General features: G+C 38.6%; 1 protein-coding gene across 5 annotated transcripts in view; it reads right to left on the reverse strand.

Moving 5' to 3' along the window:
* GNAS (GNAS complex locus) overlaps positions 1-27,912 on the reverse strand; it is a 252,297-nt gene that overhangs the window by 86,404 nt on the left and 137,981 nt on the right. For 4 of the 5 annotated variants that reach the window (XM_073309219.1, XM_073309220.1, XM_073309221.1 and 1 more), the window contains exons 3-4: positions 8,730-8,784; positions 8,517-8,636 (exon numbers count right to left, since the gene is read on the reverse strand). In XM_073309219.1, coding sequence (XP_073165320.1) covers positions 8,517-8,636; positions 8,730-8,784 — 175 coding nt within the window. Of the gene's footprint in view, positions 1-8,516; positions 8,637-8,729; positions 8,785-15,916; positions 16,019-27,912 lie in introns of those variants that run through there. The other variant, XM_073309223.1, reaches the window with a different exon arrangement.

A 27,912-nucleotide genomic window follows, 5' to 3' on the forward strand; every position in this document is an offset into this window, starting at 1 on the left:
AAACTGTTGAGAACTTCTGAACACTGATAAAATGCTTCTTACTGTGACTATATAGGACACGGGGTTTTGAATCTCGATGCCTCCAGGCAGGTGCTTTTGCTGGGAAGCACCAACTACAACAAATTCATGTGTAGCTAAGGAAAAAAAACCCTTATAACCAGTTGTAAATGGCCAGAAATTTTCTAATTTTTAGGAATTATTTTGGTACTGCTGATTTACACTATTTTTTTTAACTTTGGATTTCTCTCTTTAAAAATGTTTCTAGAGTTCATAAATAGTGCAAATTTTACAGTTCCTGAAGGATGAAATCCATTGTTCATCCACAGACATGGTACCAACATGGCCATGGCAAGTGCTGGGCTTCCCTCAAATCTTGTCTGGAAGCAACACCTTATAAGAAGACTTTTGAATCTCTATGTCCATTCAATCTTTTTCCTTTGCTTGGACTGCCCAAAATTGTGCGTCAGTTATGATGGAGGTTCTTAGGGTGAGGACTGAAACCTCTCATTTCTCATAGGCCACAGAACAGTCCATCAAATGGTAATGATTGCTTGTGGCCACTTCTGATCCAGACTGGGTTCAGACTGGAAACTTGTCGACAGACTCCATGTTATTTTATCAATCCCCTAACTCAGCCAGTCCCCTTTTAAAATTTAGATATTTGTATATTTAGATTTCAGAAACTATCTGATGAAAATATGCCGAAGACAAGACGTTGGATACAGTGCTATTCAAAACACATTGAAGCTCTTTGGATAAGCGTCAGTAAAACAGAGAAGGTTTTCTCTGAAGGTTCATAGCTTCAAGAGAGTCTCCTAGCCTCCTGCCACTGGAATACAAGGTACACTGAAACAGGAAGCAAGGATTAAAAAAATGGGGATGTTACTGTGAATTAAGCACTTAACTGCTTACTGTCAGCTGGCCAGATCACCTGCCACTAAATGCTAATACAAAAACCAAACACTTGTTTTCAGGAAATCTAGTTGTCCATTACCAAATGTGCTGAATTTTTAACTAAATCATGTCACCAAATACACTGTCTTCCTCTCAATTTAAGGTCATGTTTAAGGCTAAGATTATGTCATGGAAGTCACAGATTCCATGACATTTTCTGCTTCAGCCCCGGGGGGCCCCCAGAGATCCCTGCTGCCGCGGGTGGTGAGGCGAGGGAGCCCTGGAGCTCCCACCCACCCTGGGGAGCAGCTGCTGGACTCCACCTTCCCCTTCCACAGCAGGGCTTAGGCTTTGCCCCATTTTGTTCTTAGTAAAAGTCAGGAGCAGGTCACGGGCGTTCGTGAATTTCTGTTTACTGTCCGTGACTTTTACTACAAAAAACTGTGACACAATCTTAACCTTAGTCACATTTAATAAGACACTGCACTATATGAAATTTATTCCCAACTCAGAATCTTGGGTGTTCCTATGTTATGTTTAAGACATCTTTCAAATAGCTCAGTACATTAGTGAAGATAATTTTACCTTTTTTTATTCATTTTTCTGCTCTAGCCAGATTGCATGGTCTAAAGCAGGGGTTCTCAAACTGGGGGTCAGGACCCCTTAGGGGGTCACGAGGTTATTACATGAGGGGTCGCAAGCTGTCAGTCTCCACCCCAAACCCTGCTTTGTCTCCAGCATTCATAATGGTGTTAAATATATCAAAAAGTGTTTTTAATTTATACAGGGGGAGGGGTCACACTCAGAAGCTTGCTATGTGAAAGGGATCACCAGCACAAAAGTTTGAGAACCACTGGTCTAAAGAAACTTGAGTTCTAACAAAATTCTACCAGTGACAATGAAGTGTACGTAAATCACTTAGGTAGTGAAGTCTTAGCTGAATCACTTAATGTCTCATATCTCTGTTTCCTCACCTACAAAAGGGACGTTATGAAGATTAGCTAACGAATAATGTTAAATACATAAGAACGGCCATATTGGATCAGACCAATGATCCATCTAACCCAGTATCCTGTCTTCAAACAGTGGCCCATACCAGATACTTCAGTGGGAAAGAACAGAATAGACAATCAGCAAGTGATCCATCCCCTGTGGTCCAATCCCAGCTTCTGGCAGTCAGAGGCTAGGGACACCCAGAGCATGTGGTTGCAACCCTGACCATCTTTGCAAATAGGCACTGATGGACCTATCCTCTATGAACTTATCTAATTTTTTTTCGAACCCCATTATAGTTTTGGCCTTCACAACATCTCCTGGCCACAAGTTCCACAGGTTGACTGTGCGTTGTGTGAAGAAATACTTCCTTTTGTTTTAAACCTGCTGCCTATTAATTTCATTGGGTGACCCCTAGTTCTTGTGTTATGGAAAAAGGTAAATAACATTGCCTTATTCACTTTCTCCACACTATTCATGATTTTATAGACCTCTATCATATCCCCCTGCCGTTAGTCGTCTCTTTCCAAGCTGGGGAAAAAAAAAAAAAAAGCAACCCAAACACCAAAATGTCATGTGGGTGTTAAATGCGGTTTATCTTTGACTCAGTACTTAGAAAACATGTGTTTTCCAGACCACGTGCAAATGAGTGCTTTGAAGATGATCATGTGAGGTGAATTCAAATGGGAGAGTGCTCAGCATCTTGCATTATCTGGCCTTAAATATCTATAGCCCTCAAAGGGCAACTCCTTTATATTTTGGAGATGTAACAGCACAAGTGTTCTCTCTATTATGTTTCTCCATCTGCTTACTTTGCAGTTTCTGCATATCCTCATAGAAAATCCAGTTCAAACACCACACTGAGAGCAGAGTGTCTGGATGCCAGCTGGAACATGAGTTCCAAATGAGCAAATGGGAAAGAAAGATGGTAGACCCTAAGATGTAAAAGAGTATATCTATTATTGCATTTAAATGCAATTAAATATCATCACTACTGCTAAAAAAATTCCCCAAATTCCACAGTATTAACACCCAATATATGAAAGGTGTGATTACTATCTTATTTAAAAAAAGGGGCGGAATGTGTTGTTTCAATGTGCTGCTGCTAGCCCCAAACACTGGTAAAGAGTCAGAGCAGGTAAAGTCCTTCTGTATTTGGCTATTGGCACTGCATGTGTCTGGGGGTAAAGCAATGTACAAGAAAAGACAGAAAGTGTGGGAAGGGTAGAGAAGAAAACATACTGGGGGACCTTTTACATTCTCCCTTCCCTCGCCCCACAATGACTGATACTGTAGCTTTCTCAGGTTAAAATAAAGTATTAACTCCCATATTGTGTCTCCTCTGTGAATTCAAAATGTAGGCATAAGCAGAAAGTAAAGTTAAATGAACAATTTGCTTTTAGAATTCCCTTATTTTTTCTCTCAACTAATTACAGATTTCATTTTTATTTTAAGTGATAGTATTTACATTTAAAAAGTAGTAAGTGGAGGTTACTGCAGCACACACATACAGTGATACTGGCATCTTGCAGCCTCTTAAAACAGTTTAAAATGATTTTAGTGAATGATGACATTTATCATACAACCAGGATCTGCTTAGCTGTACTGCGTAACTTGCAAACCAGAGGGCTGAGGCTTCTCTCTCCACCTACAGAAAATTGTGGGCTTTTTGGAGTTTTAGATTTTGTGTTTTTTTGTGCAGTCTGGTGCATTTAAATCCTCCATAGCACATAAAGTTTGCATTATTCCTACCGAGACATTCACAGACTATACATTTCAATTACTATGCCCGGGGAGTTAACATCTCGGGACATCCTCAGTCTTTAATTTATTTAATTCACATAATTAATACACAGGTTACATTTTTCAGGTGCCAGTGGAATATAACCTACACTCAAATCAGGTCAGCTGAGACTACAGTTCATATCATCACTGGGGACAGAACCTGCTAACAGTATTTGTCCAAGCTGGTAGCTAATGGAAATCCAGTTTAAAACCTCAATTTTTCAAACACTTATATACAACATGCTTAACTTTAAATATGCCAATTGGACTACTCAAAGAGCATAATGTTAAGCACATACATATGTCTTTGCATGATCGGTGCTTAAAAATTGAAACAATTTCTTTGCTCAAGAAAACATGAGAGTTCCATGAAGCATTTGTAATCAACCTAAACTGGTGACTTGTATCCCTAAACTGGTGTGTCGCCTTTTACCTTAGAAATACACACACAAAGGCTCTTGTTTGGAGATGAAATATCTGTGGACTTGGGCAGATTCCCTCTCTTACTTCACACACAACCAACACAAGAGAAAGAGCAGATATTAAGGGAGGTGGCTAAAAGGAGTGGTAGTATAACAGGAACAAAGTGGATGATAATCCTTCCATTCCTGCAGCATCCGAGCTATTCTAACAAAAAGAGTTTTTGGAAGCTGGATGATGGAATGTTAGGGCCCAAAGCATCAGTTGTAGTTTGGAAGCCCATTTTGGAGAGCTGGCACGGGAATGTTTAGTTCTGTACATAACCTGCCAGCTGGGGGCACTAGACCGCTCAGTAAGGAGAAAGAAAAGGAGTAGTTGTGGCACCTTAGATTTGTTAGTCTCTAAGGTGCCACAAGTACTCCTTTTCTTTATGCGAATATAGACTAACACGGCTGCTACTCTGAAACCTGTCAGAAAGGAGAGAAACCAGAAGTGGGGGAGGTGGGAAATTTAAAAGAAGCTCTCGTCCTAAGCTCTGATGGATCGAGTCCCATTCTTCTCTCTCACAAGCTGATAGAGATAACTGGGGCTTCACAGCAGCTAGTCAGCTTAGAAGAAAAACGGTCCAGCTGAGTGAGAGGCAGGAGAAGTGGGCCAGTGCCCTCAGTAAAAAATTGCTCAGAATACCAGAATTCTTGTCTCTCTTCTTTCACACTTCCCCATCAATGCGGGAATGAAGAGGTTTTCCAGTCTCACTAGTGTTTGCATTTGCATGGTAGTCTGTAGTCTCAGCCACAAGTGTGTAAGCATCCCAAAGCAGAGCTGCTCTCTCTGGGGGTTCATATCCAATATTGACAGATTAACCCTTTCTTTCTGTGGGATCATCCATGACTGACAAGTCATCACCTAACGATCAGTTTTCCTAGGATTCTGCCAGCCCACTGTATCTGTGGAGTGCCAGATGTCTTCAAGTCTTGGCAGTGGATCAGTGTTAACAGAACCCACTTGCTAGTCTGTAACCATCACAAGAATACAGACCAGATCTCACTATGAAGCTCTTAGGGCATAGTATTTAGAGATGTCTATATAACAATAAAGACACCACTGACCATGCCTCTTGCTCATGCCAAGGACACCAAGGGTAGCAGTTGTATAAATACAAAACAACGGCCTATCAGTCAGTCAGGTGAATCAATGCCAGAAAAATCAATCATATCTTCCACTTCTTCAGTACCTTCCATTAAAAATCCCACAAACCTCTACGAACGTTAATGAATTAATCAACACAATATCCTTATGAGGTTGGATTGTATTAGTCCCTAGAATAACTCTCATAAAAAGTAGAATTTGAAATTATCACAAAACTAAAATATTGTAAAAATGGTTAATTTATTAACGGAAGCAGGGAGGAGATCGTTAAACAAGTTCAAATACATCTGAAAGAGAATAAGATTGCTTCTATGAATTCTACCTTGCTCTAACGCATGAAGACAGCTTTTATACTGGATGAATATAGCACATATATTCTATTACTAAGGACCATGGAACAAACCCCCAAAATACTTCATTGTGTGAATGTTTCTAACCTTGCTGGATTTGTAAAGAAACATTCCCTAAAAATTGTATTTCTATAACTAATTGCCTTCAATCCAGACTGTTGATTTACTCAGCTCTTAATCTGTAAATAAAATAAGGCAAACTTTTGAGGCTTCCTTTTTGATTAGAAAAGGACTGATCCATTTATGTTGCTAGAGAGAATAGCAAACAAATATTCCATATTATATTGAGCATTCCCCAATTAGATCTTTGTGTCCCTCAAAATAAGCATGTCTCAAAGCCACCAAAAGGAAATCCTATATTTATGAGAAAAAGCACAGAGGATATTCCAAATATGTAAGAGGAATCTCTACTAACTGCAAGCAGGACTGAGAAAGGGTCCAGATGAAAGTTTTTCAGGTTGTGACTGGATTGAAAAAAAACAGGCTGGACCTCTTGATTTTCTTCATTGTATATTGAACGCAGCTTAATTTACTGTACACGCATGTGCACATGCATTGTCGGTTTATTCAATTATTTGCTGTTCCCAGACTATAAAACTATCGCTTGCTTCAGGAAAAAAGTCACAAATATCACTAACTGGAAGAAAACTCTGAGGCCCGCAACAAGCCAAAAGAGAAGAGTCAGATTTAAAAATCAGAGGTTGATCACAGAGAATCATAGGAAAATATCACATTATTATATGTCTGAACCTGAAGCACCAAAAAATGCTGGTCTTGGTGAGACCTGAAGCCAATGCAAGAGTGAGTGGAGAGGTAATGCTTTGGCCCCCAGAAATACTTGTAACTATTGCACTCAAAATATGGAATTCTTTGTAGCACTGAAGCACAAGATTTTTCATTTAACTAAAAAACATGAGAGGTAGTTTTAAAATTAAAATCTTACGTGGATTCACTGCTTTACAGAGATTGATTGTTTATGCTAATTACTACTGCTACTTTGGTATTCTTACTATATTGGCTTTGGGGCAAACAAGACATTACCCCACCTTTCTGATTTTGTTGAACTTTGCTGGTTCTCTGGATTGTGAGATCACTGTGCCAATCTCAATATTGGAGTGCTGGTCATTAGTGACATGTTCGTTAGATACAAGGTATGTGAGGACATTCCTTGTGTAAGTTGACTGATGCAGAAAAATTATCGGCAGCAATAATAGCTATAAAATGTCTCCATCGCTGAATTTGTAGACTAGCTGGTTTAAACAGTTTTTAAAGCTTAGATGGGTCAAAATCTTGCCAGGGCAAGCGATCCCACATCTTCAGGACTTCTTGCACCTTTCTATCTAGCATCTGGTGCTGGTCACTGGTAGAGACAAAATATTGGACTAGATGGACCCTAGCTTTGTTACAGTATAGTAATACACCCTTCAGTCCTCTGGAACCCATGAAGTCTTTTGAATCTTGCCACTGGAATTGCTGCCCTAACACTACAACTAAGTATCATATGCTATGAGCTAATTAACAAAACTGCCTTTCCAGTGGTTTTCCAAGTAACTAGAAGTAGCACCTTGTATTTTTATGGGGCTGCTGAATGTCTCCAAGGTCAAGTGACAGCATTAGCAAGTCAGACGCAGCAGATATATCCTCAAAAAACAAGTTAACTAATGATACCTTTTGTCATTTACTCTGGGCTTGCTCTGGCTTTAAAGCCATTGGCTAGGTTTAATGAGGTTCAGGGAGTGAGGAGGGGCAGTCCACTAGTGAGAACTCTCAGTGTAGCTCTGGATAGGTTAGCTGTGGTGGCATGTAGGATGGAGTCATGCCAGAACTCTGCCACCCTTCCAAAAGATATAGCATGCATCATCCTCTACACTAGCTCAACACTGCCAGCTAATGAGCTTGACCCCACCCTATCTGGACAGGCTGGCTTGCAGCAGTGCACCATCAGAACTGCCAGTCCTACATCCCCTAGATCAGTGGCTCTCAACCTTTCAAAACTACTGTACCCCTTTCAGAGTCTGATTTGTCTTGAATACCCCCAAGTTACACCTCATTTAAAAACTATTTGCTTATAAAATCAGACATAAAAATATGAAAGTATGATAGCATACTATTACTGAAAAATTGTTTACTTTCCAATGTTTCCAATTATAAAAAAAATCAATTGAAATATAAATATTGTACTTATATTTCCATGCATAGTATTTAGAGCAGTACAAACAAGTAATTGTCTGTAGGAAATTTTAGTTTGTACTGTCTTTGCTAGTGAGTTTTATGTAGCCTGTTGTAAAACTCGGCAAATATCTAAATGAGTTGATGTACCCTCTGGAAGACCTCTGTGTACCCCTGGTTTAGAACCACTGCCTTAGATTGTGGCTGGCTAAATAAGAGAAACAGGGGGAGAGAAGTGAGCTCCTGGAGTCCCAGGCAGGACAACCCACAATCTGGTCCTGCATATTTTAGTTATGTTACTGTATATTTTATTTACTTAACCAACACAAAAAGTAACTCAAGAGGGACTTATCATTTATATGGATAACAAGAATAGCATTAGCTATTATGGCTAGCTATCAAAAAAACTTGGGAAGGGGATATAAAACCTAATGTTTCAGTGCTTAAACTATCTCTAACTATATGGGATTAGAAGGAGATCTTCATGAGGGACAAAATTATCCCACATTTGCCTGCGTGGGGGGGGGGGGGGGGCTTCTTGCACCTCTTCCTCAGCATCAGGTACTGGCTTTTGTCAGAGAGAGTATATTGATCTCGATGGACAACTGGTCTCACCCAGTAAGGGAGTTCCTATGTACCTAGTAAAGACGGCTCATTGAATTGCATGATATTCTTGTAAGCATCTACTGTGACACAGGTGAAAAATAATCATCCAAACAAAAAGTATGATTATAACTGAAGAGGAAATTTACTTACTGGTGAGAAATCAAAGTCTATCTGGTTAGCTAAGTTTAAGATATAATCGATTCGAAACTGGTTCTCTGGATTGGCTAGCTCCACTGGTGGTGCCAAATTGCCCATTGCTGTCACTATTGTCTGCAAAGAAAGAGAAAAATACCCCATATTTGTTAATGAGATAGTGGTTAAAAACAGCTTTTAGAAGCAAGAAATAATTGTTTGTAGACTTACCTCTATAGCTTCTTTAATATTGTTTTTAATATCCTGAATTTTCATTTTTTTCTCCCTGTAACCAAGGAAACATACGAATTAAATTTATGCACCACAAAAACAGAGGTTTCTGAAGTGGAATGCAAATGAAAAAGTACTTCATTAGAACAAAACATACAACAAGTGAGATGCCTGCTTACTCCCATTCAGTCACTGAACACATCTGTAATTAGACCACCAACTATCTTACCTGTTTAGGAAAACAGATTTTGATTTCAGATACATGTGTTTAATCATAATAAACCCATATAAACTTATTAAAATTGCAGTCTTGGATGGAGAGGAACTCATCTTAGTGCTACTACGGACCTTCTGTAGATCAAGCAGGTTTGGATTCATTTGAGTGCAAAGAATAGAAATACCTGGAGGCTGTTTATAGAAGAGCGGAAAAGAAGAGATAAAAGAGACAAGTTACCAAAAGTCAAAACAACCAAGAAAAAACAAAGCAGACCAGGGTAACACAAAGATTTAAGGGTGAAAAGAAAATCAGAGAGGAAAACGTCTGTAACAGAGAGCTCAGACCAGAAGGAGATATACAATTTAATCACATGAACATGCAAAGTATAGTGTGGATAGGAGGGCTAATCTATTACATAGAATTACCAACATAATACAGGAGACAAGATGGGTGAGGCAATATCTTTTATTGGTCCAGCTTCTGTTGGGGGAAGGGACAAGCTTTCGAGCTTCACAGAGCTCTTCTTCAGGTCCTGAAGACATTGACTCTTAACAAAATTACTCTCAAGGTAAATCCATCAGGTATGTCATGTAATGTATGTCATATGCAAATCTGACCACAAAAGTTATTTAAATATTTAATATTAAATCAAAGAAGATGTATAATCAACATATTAAAAACACCTGATGTAACCATGAATCTTAATGCAGTAAAATGAAACTGGAAGTATAATCAGCAATCAGGAATGCAGAAGAAGAGCTGAAGGAAAAAAAAATTCTGCTTCAACAATAATACAGGCAGACATAGTTGGCTGGAGATGGGTGGAGAAATCTGTTTATAGAATAAAACATGAATAAAAAGCCTTTGGGGAAGAAGACAAAGTCCAAAGAACACACATACAGTGCACTAGCTGCTTGCCACGTTGCATTTTGTGACTTGCTGCAGGTCTGGAGGTAATTTTTCTACAGCTGCTAGGATCCAATTGTGGTGCAAGCGTTGCACTTATGGACTGAAAGAACACAGCAGCATTAAGGCATCTTGCACTGATGCGCCATGTACCTTGAAACAGACGGGCAGGGTAGTGGAATTCTAGAATCAAATAGATGTGAAGTCTCAGTTGTGGTTGTGTTCCTAGTCTACCTACAGACCACCTGATTCCAAATTTATTGTATTTGGCGACTACCAGTTCTTGCTTCAGGGATCTGACACAGCTGATGGGAACAAAGCAATGAATCAGTAGAGGCCAAAAGCACTGAGCTAAGAAAAATAAGTAAATAAGGGAAGGACAGGCGCCTGCTCTCCCTCTTTTCCTTTTCATTGTCCTCCTTCATTTCTATTCCCGCTGCGCGTGCACGCACACGCACACACACTAAAGAGATGACAAGGGATTCCCTCCCTCCCCCAACACCAAGCACACTAACATTTTACAAGACAAAGGTGGGTCCAAAAATGCTATGCAGTTAATACAACAATTGCATTAACCGCTGTGACTTCCCACTTCTAAAGGTTAGTGCTCTTACAGAACAGGGTAAACATTAAACAAAACAATGCAATGAAACTGCTAGGGATGAGAGAAGATGGAAGGCAGGAAGCAAATGGGAACTGATTCAAACTTCACAGTGAGAGACTTTCATTTACTCTGGTTTGATTTTGTTCCCTTTATTCAAAGGGGCCCTGAACCTGCAAACACACGCAGTTCTACTGAAGTCAACGGGACTACTCATCTCCTCAAGTTAGACGTAGGTGTCAGTGTTTCTACAGGACTGGGATCAAACAAAGAATGGTTATACTTAATTATTTTGCCTTATTTTGGTACGGCACTTAAAAAGGCAAAAGAAAAATCTAATAGGTTTTAGTGTTTGTTTGGAGACAAGGTGGATGAGGTAATATCTTCTATTGATCTGAAGAAGAGCTCTATGTAAGCTCTAATGCTTGTATCTCTCACCAACAGAAGTTGGTTCAATAAAAGACATTAGCTTACCCATCTTGTCTCTAATATCCTGGGACCAACACAGCTACAACAACAATGCATACAATTAATGTACGTATGTTTGTTTTAAAAAAAGTCAATCATAATCTCACTCTTCTCCAAAACAAATGAGGTTTTAATTTAGAAAATTTTCTCAATGTATTTGCTAAGTGTGCATTCATGAAAAATTCCCAAATCACACCACAAAAACTATATATTTAATATTACGTTCAGATTTTCAGTCAATCTTTCATATTTACATTCACAGATCCTCAAGCTATCAGTATCACAATAAAGTGATAATGGATTCTGAAGTAGTGTAAGACTCCTACAATTAACAAATTGCTAGGTAATCATCACCATCTTTACTACAGGAATACTTCGACCCCCTATTTGTGTTTTTGTTGCCATGGCCCTGTGTTATGTCCTGTAAACAAAGAATCTTATTACACAGCAATGAATGTATCATCTCATTTTGTGTTTTATAATGTTTACTAAGCATAAATTTTCCATAGCAATGAGGTGCCTCACTCTTCAGGAAACTCAACGTGCTCATCAATAGTTCAGCCAATATCTGATGTACAGTGCAATTGCTTTTAAAAAGTGCTACTTCGTACCAGCTTTTATTCAGGGATTTATAAGGTGTAGTGAATTCATCTCTTCACATAAAAACACTATTTTCACAAATTATACAAATATTTTTAGCCTACTGAGTTCTGAAACCACCACCACCACCCATTCACCACTGCTAGAATTATTTTTAAAGGAACACTGCCAGGTTAAAAATATTTTCTAATTTAAAACAGCTTTTCCTCTTGTATTAATAATAAGACAGCTCAGATTTTAAAAACTACGAATTTTAAAAATCACCTACATCTCACCATTAATGTTGATTGTTTACTTGTGCACCATATTCAGCTTTAAACTGAAAACATATTAGTTTGTGTGCTAGCCCAATCCCCAAAACTGCAAGGGAATGTTTATATCCCAACCAAATCTTTTCATGGGGACAGATTAGATATAATATGATGGAAACATTCATATTTAATTTACTGACAGCTCTATATGTCTTCTCCACAGCTTGTGGTATACATAGATCCATGCGGGGATTACAGTCACCTTTTAATACTCAGTTTATAACATGGTTTGGGCCAGTCCGCACAGCCCAGAACAAAGGGTTAAATTCTGTTGCGGTTGTGCAGTTTTAACAGTAGTTATCAAACGCCATTGTTTTGGCTATTTAAAAGGGTGGGGGGAAAGCTGTATCCATTTATCACAAAGGCCACTAAAATCTGTTTGAGGAACCATGGAAAATATTACCTTTAATTTCAAAAAGGGAAGAAAGTCAAAACACAAATCACCTTAAAGCTTAAGAGACTCAATCCTTCCTTGAAGTCCATGCCTAGACCCTGATTAGTAAAAGCATCCCTATTCAGTAAAGCACTTCATGTGTAAGTGTTTTTCTGAATCAGTGCCCTAATGATTTTCTATTAAAGAAGAAGACTACTATTTTTTTGTTTTGACTTTATAATGCTTTATCAAATCCTACATAGCCAGCAGGCTACCAAGCAAGTTGACTTTTTGTAGTCTGATTTAATTGCAACTTTTATTGCATTTTAGAACCCAGGAACTATATGAATATCCATCTGTAAACTGGGTATAGGGACCTTTTGAAAAAACTTACAACTTCTACATTAATATTCCAAAAGCTTTATTGGTGGCAGCAAAGACCAGGAAATCAGTTCACTCTTTGTGAACTAATGTACGCTTTGCTAGGAGGAGGGGAAGAAATCAGACTGTTAGCCTGAAGGCATTAAATAAAATGTGCTATGGTAATTATTAAAACATGGTCATATTAATAAAACGTGTGACACGATTGTTCTACTGGTTAAAATAATTGACAGAACAAAGTATTAGTTTCAACCTCTCATTAATCACATGTTCAGTTAGAACTGCTGGCAGGTTAAAAGTCATGTACTGTACTCTAAAGGAATGGGTACAGCACTGTCGGTGTTAAGAATACTAATACTACAAAGAAAAAAACAAGTTTAAAATCAGATACTAAAGTGTTTTACTCTTTCTACAAAACAATTACTATTAAATATATTCTATAAAGAGACATGATAAAGAAAAAAAATACTTTTCTCCATATGCTATGGCAGGCCTTCAGTGAGACTGCTGGAAAAACAAAACCCAAATCCCTCAGAAATTCAGAGTAACAAAACTGTTTTAATTATTTTTTCCTTAGAAAGTTAAAAAAAAATCCATTACAATGTGCCACCATCATTTCAAGGTTCACAAAGTACCTAAATTCTTTTTTAAAAGTGATAGAGAAACATCTTCCCAATAAAATGGGGACTGCACAGCAAATTTCACAACCTGATTATAAAAACATTTTTAGTTACCAAATGTGTTATAAAAGATGCAGTGAAGAGGTGATTAGTAGCTGTTTGATGTACTATACCTTGGAGTCAAAGTAAAAGCCTTTGATCAGAGAGTACATAACAAAGAAACACTTCTAATGAAGGTAAAGTGTATTTATGAAAGTGGATTATGATGCTAGTTAATCCAGGCATGAAGACCACCTAAAGCAGGGATGTTCCCTGAAAAACATAATACACTTAGGCCTACTGTAATGTGAGTACAATAATTAAACCTCAACATTGCTTATATAAGCTATGCTGACATTCATTTTTAAAGGATGTTTGCTTTTTTTTATTGCTGAGCCTGCCTTAAAATCTGCAAGAAATGAATAGAAGTGTCCTAGGCATAATGTGTTTCCTTTGCTTGTGAAATAGTAGTATGCCCTTCAGTTCCATTAATGTATTATTTGACCAACAGCCAACCTGTCCAGAACCCTAAAGGGATTGGTAGGATACCTGATTGGAAACAGAAACTCTTCCCTGTGATCACTGAGTCCAGATTATGTAACTTTTCTCAAACAGAATTAAACACACTTATCCATTATTCTCGGATGCTGCCAATTTACTGTAGCTGTCAGACTGCACTATAATTTACTAAATATTTATATGACTGCTGCAAACAACAATAAACAGCAAAATTCCCTTTAAATCTACATTGCCAAATAGAACAACCAGAGGGATATATACTTTGTTTTAATATACCATATTAATTGACTTCGGCTTCCTCTCAAGGTTGTTAACAACCTGGCTTTTGCCACTTACAACGGTCAATGTCTTAGGCATTATTGCATAAATATCTCAACTTCTGAAACAATGACAAAATTAGCTCACTGTCCTGAATTGCTTACATGACCATTCCACTAACTTGTGGGGGCAAAAAAACTACCAATTTGTACCTGGCAACGCTATGTTTCCAGTTAAACAAACTAGTTGCCAAACAAAAACAGTACATATAACCAGCATAATTTTTATAAAAGTACCCAAAAAAGCAATTTCACTTAGCTCTCTATCACTGAAAAAAAAGATATGTACCTGTACTGAACTAACAGAATATCAATTTGTTTTCATATTTTACAAATGAATGGAAAGGCTGAGAATCACTAGCAGTGGAGCACACCCCTCTTGTGTGCTTACAAGAGCTCATCACAATTGGAAAGCAGAAGAATAGCCTCCTGCAGGTAAGGAATAATCCATATCACAGCACTCATTTAAAAATAGTATAATTTTTATATTACATATAAATAAAATATTGTATCAGCAGATGTTCTTTGCATCTGAATTTACTGTAGCTGTACATAGTCATTTTTTCAGCTATACTAATGTGCTAGTGTAAGGGAAATCATGGCTCACCAATCTACTAGAATTCTTTGAGGGGGTCAACAAGCATGTGGACAAGGGGGATCCAGTGGATATAGTGAATTTAGATTTTCAGAAAGCCTTTGACAAGGTCCTTCACAAAAGGCTCTTATGCAAAGTAAGCAGCCAAGGGATAAGAAGGAAGTTCCTCTCATGGATTGTTAACCGGTTAAAAGATAGGAAACAAAAGTGTAGGAATAAATGGTCAGTTTTCAGAATGGAGAGAGGTAAATAGTGATGTCCCCTCAGGAGTCTGTACTGTTAAACATATTCATAAATGATCTGCAAAAGAGGGGTAAACAGTGAGGTGGCAAAATTTGCAGAAGATACAAAACTACTCAAGATAGTTAAGTCCCAGGCAGACTGTGAAGAGCTACAAATGGGTCTCTCAAAACTGAGTGACTGGGCAACAAAATGGCAGATGAAATTCACTGTTGATAAATGCAAAGTAATGCACGTTGGAAAACATAATCCCAACTATACAAGTAAAATGATGGGGTCTAAAATTAGCTGTTACCACTCAAGAAAGAGATCTTGGTGGCATTGTGGAAAGTTCTCTGAAAACATCCACTGAATGTGCTGCGGCAGTCAGAAAAGCTAACAGAACGTTGGGAATCGTTAAGAAAGGGCTAGATAATAAAACAGAAAATATCATATTGCCTCTGTATAAATCCATGGTATGCCCACATCTTGAATACTGCTTGCAGACATGATTGGCCCATCTCAAAAAAGATATTTTGGAATTGGAAAAGGTGCAGAAAAGGGCAACAAAAATGATTAGCGGTATGGAACAGCTGCCATATGAGGTGAGATTAATAAAACTGGGACTTTGTAGCTTGGAAAAAAAAATGACTAAGGCAGAATATGATAGAGGTCTATACAATCATGACTGGTGTGGAGAAAGTAAATAAGGAAGTGTTATTTATTCCTTCTCATAACACAAGAACTAGGGGTCACCAAAGGAAATTGATAGGTAACATGTTTAAAATAAACAAAAGGAAGTATTTTTTCCACAAAGTGCACAGTCAACCTGTGGAACTCCTTGCCAGAGGATGTTGTGAAGGCCAACACTATAACAGGGTTAAAAAAAAAGAACCAGGTAAGTTCATGGAGGATAGGTCCACCAATGGCTATTAGCCAGGATGGGCAAGGATGGTGTCCCTAGCCTCTGTTTGCCAGAAGCTGGGAATGGGCGATAAGGAATGGATCACTTGATGATTACCTGTTCTGTTAATTCCCTCCGGGGCACTGGCCACTCTCGGAAGACAGGATACTAGACTAGATGAACCTTTGGTCTGACCCAGTATGGCCGTTCTTATGTTCTTGTCAGTATTCACAAAATGTATATTAACATTTATGTAGTCCTCCTATGAAAGTTGATAAAAAGTAAAATATGCACCATTTTTGAGTTTGCCTTAAATATATCCAATATATACCAAATAATACATCCAAGATCTACAGGATTAGGACTATAGGCTATGAAATTCATCAGTATTATGAAGATAAAGACAACAAAATTAAATTAGGGTACATATTTACAGAAATTTCCTAAATTACTTTGTGATTCAGCAGTAAGCCAAGTTTTGCAGCCTGGCTTTACCAAAATTCTTCTGTTATGCACATTATGATAAGATTCTAAAGTCCAAAGAGCTTTCTGTTTTGAGTCAAAGTACTCTCTTTTATAAACACATGACTGAGACAATGCAATAGGTTAGTTTAGTTTACCAGCAACCCTGTCTATTTGAAATATGTGACGGTCACCAGAGGATGAAAAGGTTGCATATACAAGTACATGAGAAGGAAAGACAACGAGATTGAGAAACAGTGTATAGGAGAGATAAAAGACACTCAATAGAGAAGGGAGAGGTTTAAACAGAAGAGAGGAGATAAAAATAAAGAGTCATGGTCAGAAACAGCACTATGTTAATGCACACAAGGGAAATTTTAGTTCATGCCAGCATAGTCTACATGGGCCAGTGTGCATGCAATACATTGGTGCACTTTAGAAATAATACCCTTCCAGTGTGCACCAAGGCTCTGAGGAGACAAGCCCCTAAGTATTATTTTACTAACGACACCATGCTTATGCCTCAAAAGTGTTGTAGACAGCTCACTGATCAGAGCATATCCCTGCTACTACTGGATCAAGAAATGTTGTTCCTTTTCCTATATTATTTCCTACTTCTATTTTCTTCCCTGTCCTACAGAAATTCCCTTCCTCTCAACATTCTGCTCTCAAACTAAGGATTTTGCTTTTCTGTTTTTCATTAGTGATTTTAGATACCAACTATCTGCCCTATAGGGCTAACAAGTTCTGAATTGTTCTTTTGCTGTCCCATAACAGTGTAAATCGGAACCTGTATTAGCTAGATTGTTCACTTTCTCTGCTCATTTTACTCAATTATAAATAATGTCTATTTCAAAAAGATGTTTGAATAACTTGATAAAAATATACTTAGATTTAACACATAGTTAAAATTGATCATACTACACCAATTTTCAAATGGAGCCAGCTTCAAGTGTCCTGGACTCAGTTGAACACCAAGTCTCACACTTTTTTTTACAGGCTACTGCTTCCTCTCTTCCTGCCTCTTAAGGCTTGTCTCTATGGTGGGGTAATGCACTTTACACAGGTGTGATTTCTAACGTACACTAATGTGTTGCACATTAACTGGCCCAGGTAAACCCGGGTAGTATGCTTTAACGTAATGCTGTTTGAAACATGTAGGGAACCATTAGTGCACATCAGCAGGGTCTACATGGACCACTTAATTGCCAACACATTAGTGCGCTTTAGAAATCACACCTGTGTAGAGTGCATTACCCCACCGTGTAGACAAACCCTGGCTCAATTTCCCGATTGTCTTTTCTGAGTTTCTCTGTGTTCTGTCACCCATCTCCCGTCTCTTCTCCAAACACAATACGCAGCAAAAATCCCTCCACCCTCTCAGCCCAACAGCCCAAACTCCTGAGCAGGTTCACAACCCCCTTTTGGGTTAGGTGTTGACAAGTAATGGCGTCTTAATTCATGCTGTGCATTTAAAACTCTTTGGTAAAGTATAAGCGATTCTCCAGCTAGAACTTGTCTGTGTGGGGATGTTACCTCAGATTACTTTGTTCATTTTAAGTAAACTATCTTGAAATGAAGTGCAGCAAATTAACTATATCGAAATGAAGTACATCCAACACTGATTTATTATGCCAGTTTAAAAAGGTACTTTTATTGTTAAACATTAGGTCCATACAATTCTGTGCTCATTTAAATTAACCTTGTAGCATTCTGGGAAGATATCCCATGGTGCAGCATTTTCCACTGTTCAGCAATTTCTCGCAGTGCACTGTATGGGGTGCCTACCAGAAGTGACAGGAATTCTGGGAGTTGGAGTCAAACTAACAAACTCCTAAGATTACTCTCCACATCCCATAAATCATCTGTAGTTTGACAGTGCCATTTGTGAACAGCTGTCAGGTAGCATGGACACCACACTGCCAAGTGCAACAACCATGACAGTCACTAATAAGAACAGGATGATGCACGCGTATTGGCAGTCACGCAGCTGGATGGATTTGGCTTGGAGTCTTCCAATGCCGCAATGGTATGGCTACAGGTAGAGGAGAAGCAGTTAGATGAAACTGAGCAGTTACTTCTGCAGGGGCATTTATCTGGCGCAGCTTTAGTTGGTGGAGCACCGCTTATGGGCTCAGGCAGTCAGCGTTGACCAGTGAGACAGGACACTGCTGCAGAACAGGGACGACTAGCAATGGCACATAATACTTACTAGTAGAGCTCCCCATCTGCAGCATTTTCAGGCTGGCTACCAGCAGAGCTGTCCTCCACAGCTGTTTCAGTCTGCTTGTCTGCATGGGATTCATGTAATCTCTGAATCTGCTGTGCCGTATATTTCTTGGCTGCCCAGGAAAAAATCTCCTGTGGTTGGACCCCATGGTATAAGTAGGGTCATGGTTGCCTTCTGTGGAGTCTTGGGTGCTTGGCATGCTGTCTTGGTACTTGTGGTGTTGTCTGGGATGCTTTCTGGATAACTATCCATCATATCATTCTTGGGTGCCGTGGTGACATTGCTTGCAAAAATGCACTCCCAAGTGCCAGCATTTAAATGGAGAAGTGACAATCAGTCATGACCCTGGAGCAGTGGAGGGCACACAAGTACAAAGACTGGCCAATCAAGCTGTGAAGCAATGCAGTATGGGATAGCAGTTGCGAGGACTACCAGCAGTGGAGTAGTTAGGAATGGGTCCACACAAACCTTAAAGTGAACAGACTCACTGCGAAGCTAAATTATTCCTGTCTGGAGGAGGATTATTTACTCTAGCCTAAAACGCCAAATAATTTGCTTTAAACAATGCGTGTATGTGGGTGCAGGGTACTGTCAGGCAAAAAACCCTAAAATTACTCCAGTGTAACATCCCTCTGTCTCACATGCCACTTGTGCTAACACCATCACTATTTTCAGGGCAAGTTGTTATGATTTTCAATGTCTCAATTTCTTAATGGATTATAATCTTCATTACCTTAAATACTTCCTAAATATAGCCTTACAACACGCTAGAGAGTAGATTTTGAAAGTTCTTGCCTGTCAAACTGATAGGTGACAAAATACAATTTTATCTTCTGATTTTAAAAAGAAATGTCTTAGTTGGCCCACTGAAAATATACAGATTTCATAAGGGTAATTTTCAACTGACATTAACCTAGAAATAGGAAAAAACAGGAGGTAGATAAGTAAGTACAATTTACGACTATACCAAAACCTGGGCAAATTCTCCAAAACAAGTTTTCACAAATATTCACTTACATTTTTCCACATGAATTAGCTATGGTCACTCTCGCTCCCTTTTTGTCCCCATCTTTATATGCAAAAAGGGTGCTAGATGTCTAAACACTAAGATGGGTAAACTTGAGTGCCTGGTATTCAATGAAGATATTGATATAACATCACAGAAACTTGGTGGAACAATGATAATCAATGGGACAAAGTAATACCAGGATACAAAATCTACAGGAATGACAGAGTAGATCATGTTAGTGGGGAAGTGGCACTGTATGTAAAAGAAAGCAGAGTCAAACATAGAAATAGTCTTAAATGACTCAAACTGTACCACAGAATCTGTATGGATAGAAATTTCATGCTTGAATAATCAGAGTATAGCAGTAGGAATATACTACTGACCACCTGACCAGGATGGTACTGGTGACTTCAGGATGGGATGCAGAGATAATTTCTAGACACTATTAATGACTGCTTCTTGGAGCAGCTAGTCCTGGGACCCAAAAGGGGAGAGAAAATTCTTGATTTAGTCCTAAGTGGAGCCCAGGATCTGGCCCAAGAGGTGAATATAGTTGAACTCCTCGGCAATAGCAACCATAATGTAATTAAATTTAACATCCTTGCAGGAGGGAAAATACCAAAGCCACTTACCACAGTAGCATTTCACTTCAAAAAGGGGAAGTGCACAAAAATGAGGAAGCTAGTTAACTGGAAATTTAAAGGAACCATCACAAGAGTGAAATGCCTGCAAGCTGCATGGAAATTTTTTAAACACACCATACATAATACAGGCTCAAATTAAAGGTATACCCCAAATTAAACATAAAACAGCAAGAGTACTCAAAAAATGCCACCATGGCTAAACAGAGTAAGAGAGGCAGTTAGAGGCAAAAAGGCATCCCTCAGAAATTGGAAGTAAAATCCTACTGAGAAAAACAGAAAGGAGCATAAACCCTGGCACGTCAAGTGTGAAAGTATAATTAGGCAGGCCAAAAAATAATTTGAAGAGCAACTAGCAAAAGACGCAAAAACAAACTGCAAATAAATGTTAAGTACATCAGAATCAGGATGTCTGACAAATAACCGACATGGGCACTGGATGATTGAGGTGCTAAAGGAGCACTCAAGGAAGACAAGCCCATTGTGGAGAAGCTAAGTGAATTATTTGTATTGGTCTTATTGCAGAGGATGTGAGGGAGATTCCCAAACCTGGGCCATTCTTTTTAGGTCACAAATCTAAGGAACTGTCCCAGACTGAGGTGACAATAGAGGATGTTTTGGAACAAATTGATAAATTAAAGAGTAGTAAGTTATAAGGACCAGATGGCATTCAACCAAGAGTTCTGAAGGAACTCAAATATGAAACTGAAGAATTTCTAATTGTGGTATGAAACCTCTTGCTTAAATCAGCCTCTGTCCATATGACTGGAGGATAGCTAATGTAACACCGATTTTAAAAAAGGCTCCATAGGTGATCCTGGCAATTACAAGGCAGTAAAACTCAGTTCAACCAGGAAAATTGGTTGAAACTATAGTAAAGAACAGAATTATCAGACATATAGCTGAACACAGTTCGTTGGGGAAGAGTTAACATGGCTTTTGTAAAGGGAAATCATGCCTCACTAATTAACCAGAATTCTTTAATGGGGTCAACAAATGTGGACAAGATGATCCAGTGGACATAGTGTACCTGGACCTTCAGAAACCTTTTGACAAGGTCCCTCACCAAAGGCTCTTAAGCAATGTAAGCAGTCATGGAATAAGAGGAAAGATCCTCTCATGGATCAGTAACTAGTCAAAAGGTAGGAAACAAAGGGTAGGAATAAGTTATCAATTTTCCGAATGGAAGGAGGTAAATAGCAGGGTCCCCCAAGGATCTGTAATGAGACCTATGCTGTTTAACATATTTGTCAATGATTTGTAAAAAGAGGTAAACAGTGAGGTGGCAGAGTTTGAAGATGATACAAAATTACTCAAGATAGTTAAGTGCAAAGCAAACTGCTAAGATTTACAAAGGAATCTCACAAAACTGCAAAATGGCAGATGAAATTCAGTGCTGATAAATACGGAGTAATGCACATTGGCAAACATAATCCCCACTATACATACAAAATGATGGGGTCTAAATTAGCTGTTGCTACTCAAGAAAGATCTTGGCATCATTGTGGATAGCTCTCTGAAAATATCTGCTCAATGTACAGCAGCAGTCAAAAAAGCTAACAGAATGTTAGGAAACATTAGAACAGGGATAGATAAGAAGACACTAAATGTCATAATGCCACTATATAAATCCATAGTATGCCCACATCTTGAATACTGTGTGCAATTCCAGTTGCCCTATCTCAAAAAAGATACATTAGAATTGCAAAAAGTACAGAGAAGGGCAACAAAAACGATTAGGAGTATGGAACCACTTCCACGGGAGAAGAGATTAAAAAGGCTGGGAAAAAAGATGATTAAGGGGCGAATGTGACAGAGGGAATAGTGTAGAGAAAGGGAATAAGGACATTTTATTTACTCCTTCACATAACACAAGAACCAGGGATCACCTGATGAAATTAACAGGCAGCAGGTTTAAAACAAACAAAAGCAAGTACTTCTTCACACAACGCACAGTGTACCTGTGGATCTCATTGCCAGGGGATGTGGTGAAGGCCAAAAGTATAACTGGGTTAAAAGAAAAAAATAGATAAATTCATTGAGGATTAGGTCCATCAGCGGCTTTTAGCCAAGATGTTCAGGGACACCATCATTCTCTGGGTGTCCCTAAGCCTCTGACTGTCAGATGCTGGGACTGGATGACAGGGGATGACTCACTTGGTAACTGCCCTGTTCTGTTCATTCCCTCTGAAGCATCTGGCCCTGACCACTGTTGGACGACAGGATACAGAGCTAGATTGACCACTGGTCTGACCAAGGACGGTCATTCTTAAGTTATCTTAGTGTTTTGAAAGCCGAGATTCATAGCCATTCTTATTAACGTACTATGCCATATATGTAGCTGTCAGTATCTTAAAAATAAATTAATGTCTAGTTATGATTTACATGGACACGATTAAAAAGCTGGATATCGTTAAAAGGCTATGTTCATTAAAATTATAGATAAGGCTCTGTCATTGTTTCAATGAAAACAAAAACAAACCAACCTGTTTACGTGGAATTACTACTCAACAATACAAATTCATTCTGTGCAAAATCTTGGCAGGTAGGGTTATAGTTTAAAAACTGTGCATGTGCATTTGTGCACCCACTTAGTATATGCAGTTATTGTGACTGCACATGCAAATCATGTTTCCAGCATGCACAAATGAGGTAATTAACATTCAAAATAGGCATGTAAATGAGCTGTTCTGAAAATCTGGCCAATAAATTTCAAGTCCAATACATAGAATTCCAAATAATTTTATAAGAAATAAATCCATAATGTGGGCACGATCCTGACAACTTTGGCAGATATCCAGTGAAACCCTTTAGCACACATTTAACTTTAAGCCCACGAGTAATTCCACTGACTCTAATAGGACTACTCATGCTTAAACCTGGATGGTATAGGGGCCACAGCACTCTGTACCTTGCAGGATCAGTCCTTATTACATGGGCTATGTTAGATGGGAAAATAAAAGAATTATCACAAAGTTAGCTATTGAATATGAATGTTATTCTCCATCAGAAAGCAAAACTTAACTACAAGTCAAGCACATCTCTCTTTGTGTAAACATGGAGATATGGGCTATTCTACAGACTGGGAATATAACCCAAGAATTTAGTCATAAAACTTAATATAAAAACTCTCACAAGGAGGAGGTTCTCATATCTTTGTTTACCTTTGTTTTTCTTTTACAGCCCAGTATTATTCCCACATTTTGCTAATTAGGCTATCTACACAAAACTGGATACGTTCGCTGGAGAGAAGTAATCTTTGACAAATTAAGCTTATTCCTCTAAATAAAATAGTAGCAAATAAAATAAAAAAAAGTTTGCTATACAATAAACTCTCAGACAGTCCTTGCTTATATATAGATATCAAGGTAATATGTCAAAATGAGGCAAAAAAAAAGAGGTGACTTTAGGAATATTTTCAACAGTTCAACTCTGATCTGCTGTTGCCTCAGGTATTTAGCACACCCATGTTATACAAACTCCTAAATATATAAACACAATATGTGAGGAAAGTCATATTTGAGTAAAGGACCAGATGTGTTTGTATTTTTAATTTAACAATTATTTTGATCAATTCAACACTAAACATGTATTACCAAGAACATACCGCATTGAGATTTTCTAGTTTGAAAATTCTATAAAACATCAAAGAATAGGCTGTTTTGTTGGTCTCTGATCAGCATTCTCTAGAATGCTGTAAATTTCTGTTATCCAAAGGAAGGTGGTGAGATTTTTACCATATTATAGAAACAGACTTTCTAAAAACATAAATAAAAGAAAATGGGACATAATGTTTTTGTGTCGGCCCTAGATTATATCTTCTGAAACTTCCTCAGCAATGGAATGGTACACTTTTTAAAAAGAACTTAGAATTCAGAGACAATTCCCTCAAAGTAACATTTAAAAACAGACTGTTTAGAATCTAAACTATTGATAGAATCCCTGTAATTCTGGGCAGGATTTTCCATTCATTAAAATAGTGTAGCACTCAATTTACTCTTTATTACAATACCACTGTTTTTCCAATTTAGAGGTGTTTCTTTTTTAAACCATTCATTTATTTAGGAAGTTGTAACCTTGTTAAAAGTCCTTGCCATGTAGCTATGAAAGACAATTAATAATCATTACAATGGTGAGCTTTTCTTCAAAGAAACATGATCTACCTGCTACTGAAAGTGAAGCCGCCTACCCTCTTCCTCCCTATCCCTTCCTAAACCCAAACGCTAGTTGTGTAAGCAGTGAAGAAATCTGAACTGAACAAACAGTTGCTGAGTTATCTTGTGATTAGTGTGTTTCTGTAATTAATGATCCTACCCCTACCCTATTCTCCTACATCATCTCAGGTAATCTACACTTGGAGCTAGGGCTGTGACTCCCAGTTCATACAGATATACTTACGTTAGCGCTCACCAAGCTAGCATGTTAAAAATAGTAGAGTAGCTGCAGCAGCACAGGAAGCCGTGAGCAGAGGCATGGGCTAGCCACCCCGAGTACAAACCTGCCTGGACCCTATGTGTATGTCTACACTGCCATCAGACACCCATGGCTGGCCCGTGCCAGCTGACTTGGGCTCACAGGGCTATTTAATTGTGGTATATATGTTTGGGCTTGGGCTGGAGCTCTGGGACCCTCCGGCCTTGCAGCCCAAGTTAGCCGGCACAGGCCGGCTGCGGGGTTTTTACTGCAGTGTAGACATACCCTGTGGGTACATATTTGGGGCAGTGAGCCCATGATGCCACTTGTCAGTTTCTGTGCTCCTGCGGCTATGCTACTATTTTTAGCATGCTAGCTCAATGAGAGCTATTGCAAGTATCTGTCTATTCAAGCCGGGAATCACAGCAATAGCCACTTACTATAGAACCATTACCACAGTATCTGAATACCTCACTACTCCCCTGTGAGGTAGGGAAGTTCTATTATCCCCAGATGAGGAACTTAGGGACTGACAGATTAAGTAACTTGCCCAAGGTCTCACGGGAAGTCTGTGGCAGAGCAAGGTTTTGACAACAGGTCTCTCAAGTCTCAGGTTAGTGTCCGAGCCAGTGGGCCATCCCTCCTTTCTTTCTAGTGAAGGTGCAGACATCTGTTTCCTGCAACTTTCAGTTTCCACTGATTAGTCTAGATATTTTTGTTCTAGATTTAAACACCCACACAATTTGGAAGAGTTTGAAACATAATCCTAAATGGAGTTCAAACCCATCTCTTGTTCATTCAGTGGGATATGACCAAGTTCTTGTATAGTCCTGACCACTCAAAATTCCTTGCCACTTACAAATCTTTCATTACTATACAAAAGTGAGCAAGTAACCCCCTTTCCAATTTAGGGGGGAAAAAACTTGTGTTCTAGCAATTCTGGATGGAGAATCCTGGAATTAAGTGCATCACTTGGGAAACATCTACATTATGAGCTAGAGATGTGATTCCCAACTCATATACACATACTCACAGAGGCAAGATGAGAGCTAGCAGGAGTATAAACAGCAGTGTAGCCACAGTAGTATGGGCTGCAGCAACATGGCTTAGGTGAGCCAAGTACAAGCTCACCTGAGACCCCTGGGTACACACTCAGGATGGCTAAACAGTTTTCAAAAAGGAGCCTAATGCATCCGATAAAGCGAGCTGTAGCTCACGAAAGCTTATGCTCAAATAAATTTGTTAATCGCTCGGGTGCCACAAGTACTCCTTTTCTTTTTGCGAATACAGACTAACATGGCTGCTCCTGTGAAACCTATTCCCTACTGAAATTCACTGGGAATTGAGCACTTAACTTCCTCAGAGTCTTCTGATAATCCTAGCCTTATACATTAGGAGTTGCTCACACTGGTCCAAAGGGTGCTTCACAGATAAAAATTGTGGGCACATTTCCTTATTATGTTCAATCTCCATATCTTTATATAGCATGGGTTTGTCGCTGTCAAGCTGATGCAATTTCTTGATTACTTCTGTGCAATAAAGAGCAACTACATCATGACATGATCAATGATACAGGAGAATTAAAAAAACACCACCAAACAAATAGATGGTCAGCTAGTCCCATTAAATAGCCGTTGCAATCCAAAATCAAAACTTTTGCAGAGAGATGTAGGTCTAAATATGCAGATTCTACTGCTGTTAAGAAACACTCCTCTTCTTGCACAACTGGTGAAGCCATTGTTGATACTACATTTTTACTGAGATGAGGCAGTTGGATAAGAGGCCACAAAAACACGGCAGCCATGAGCTATGCTCAGAGTGCATTTCTTGCTAGGGGAGGAGTTCTGATACTTGTGAATGGTTCCTAAATAAACTACCATGCTGGATTACTGCTGTGGGGGAGGGATCAAGGATTGAACAAGACTCATAGAAGGTGGACTCAAGCTGCCATGCAAGTCAGGCATGAACAGGCCACTCATTATGCTTTAGAAACTAAAATTTCCTTTAGAGAAATGATATCTGCAACGACAGTTAGATGGCACAAGCCAACTCTCTTAAGCCAGAAGCATCAAAATGTTTCTACTGTTGGGCAAAATTCATCCCCGTGCACGTGGCAATCACAAGGGCTACTCAAGTTTCAATTAAGCCTTATTTTGAGTTCCTGAGTTGTGGTGGCCCTCTGTACAACGGTAAGTTTCATCCATTAGACAATTCTTGTCCCTGTTTAAACATCTTGAAGATCTAAGTACAATAAAGTTGGTTCAGTTACAAACAATGGCCACTAGTATAGTCAAGATAAAACATGCCATATCCTACGTAAGAAAAGGGAAGAAATAATTGCACTTAAAAGTGTTTAGTAGCAAGTGCATGAGCAAGCACAGTGTTCAAATGTGTTTTAGAAGAGTCAAGTGAAATTTGTAATTATTAAGATGAAACCTATACAATTGAGACGGTATATTTTTTCCTGGTACAGGATGCAAGTCATCTTTAAAATCTCAATTCTGATTTTTTTTTAAAAAATCTACTACTGTTACAAGTAACACTTAAAAAGAAAAGGAGTACTTGAGGCACCTTAGAGACTAACCAGTTTATTTGAGCATAAGCTTTCGTGAGCTACAGCTCACTTCATCGGATGCATACAGTATGCGACAGTATGCATCCGATGAAGTGAGCTGTAGCTCACGAAAGCTTATGCTCAAATAAATTGGTTAGTCTCTAAGGTGCCACAAGTACTCCTTTTCTTTTTGTGAATACAGACTAATAACACGGCTGTTACTCTGAAAAGTAACACTTAAGTTTAATAAAACCCAAAGAGATTAGTGGGGAAAATTCTCTAGTTTTTTAGATTGGTTCTTTTATATATTTGACTGCACTTTTTAAAGAGTCAGTTTCATTCTTTTCTCTGAATAGTCAGTTTCTCCTGTTTCGTGTGAGAAGAGAAATATTTTTTTAAAAAAAGGAAAATGTGATAGTAAAAGCATACAAAAGTGGAGGAGGATTCTGGAACTGGGATAGTAAACCCCAAACAAGGTTTAACTCTATATTTGTAACTGATTAGATTTCAAGTTGATGCTGTTCCATTGATACATCCCATGTTAAAAAAAAAAAAATCAACTAAACTTATGCATCCACAAGTCTCTGAAGAGGAATTCAGAAGGGACAGACAAGACAGCACACTGGGAAACCAATACATTTGCTAATGGATCTGCGGCCAGCTCTAAAACTTGAGCAATGAAGTGGCAGAAGAGATACGGTTAAAATAGGGCATTCTATTGGAGAAATATACATAAAAACAGAAATTTCCACTTTTGAGAAATATGTAATATGTACAAGCAATATTTTTCAATTCAAAAGCACA

This window comes from Lepidochelys kempii, chromosome 13 (genome assembly GCF_965140265.1).
Source record: "Lepidochelys kempii isolate rLepKem1 chromosome 13, rLepKem1.hap2, whole genome shotgun sequence".
Taxonomy (NCBI): Eukaryota; Metazoa; Chordata; order Testudines; family Cheloniidae; genus Lepidochelys; species Lepidochelys kempii.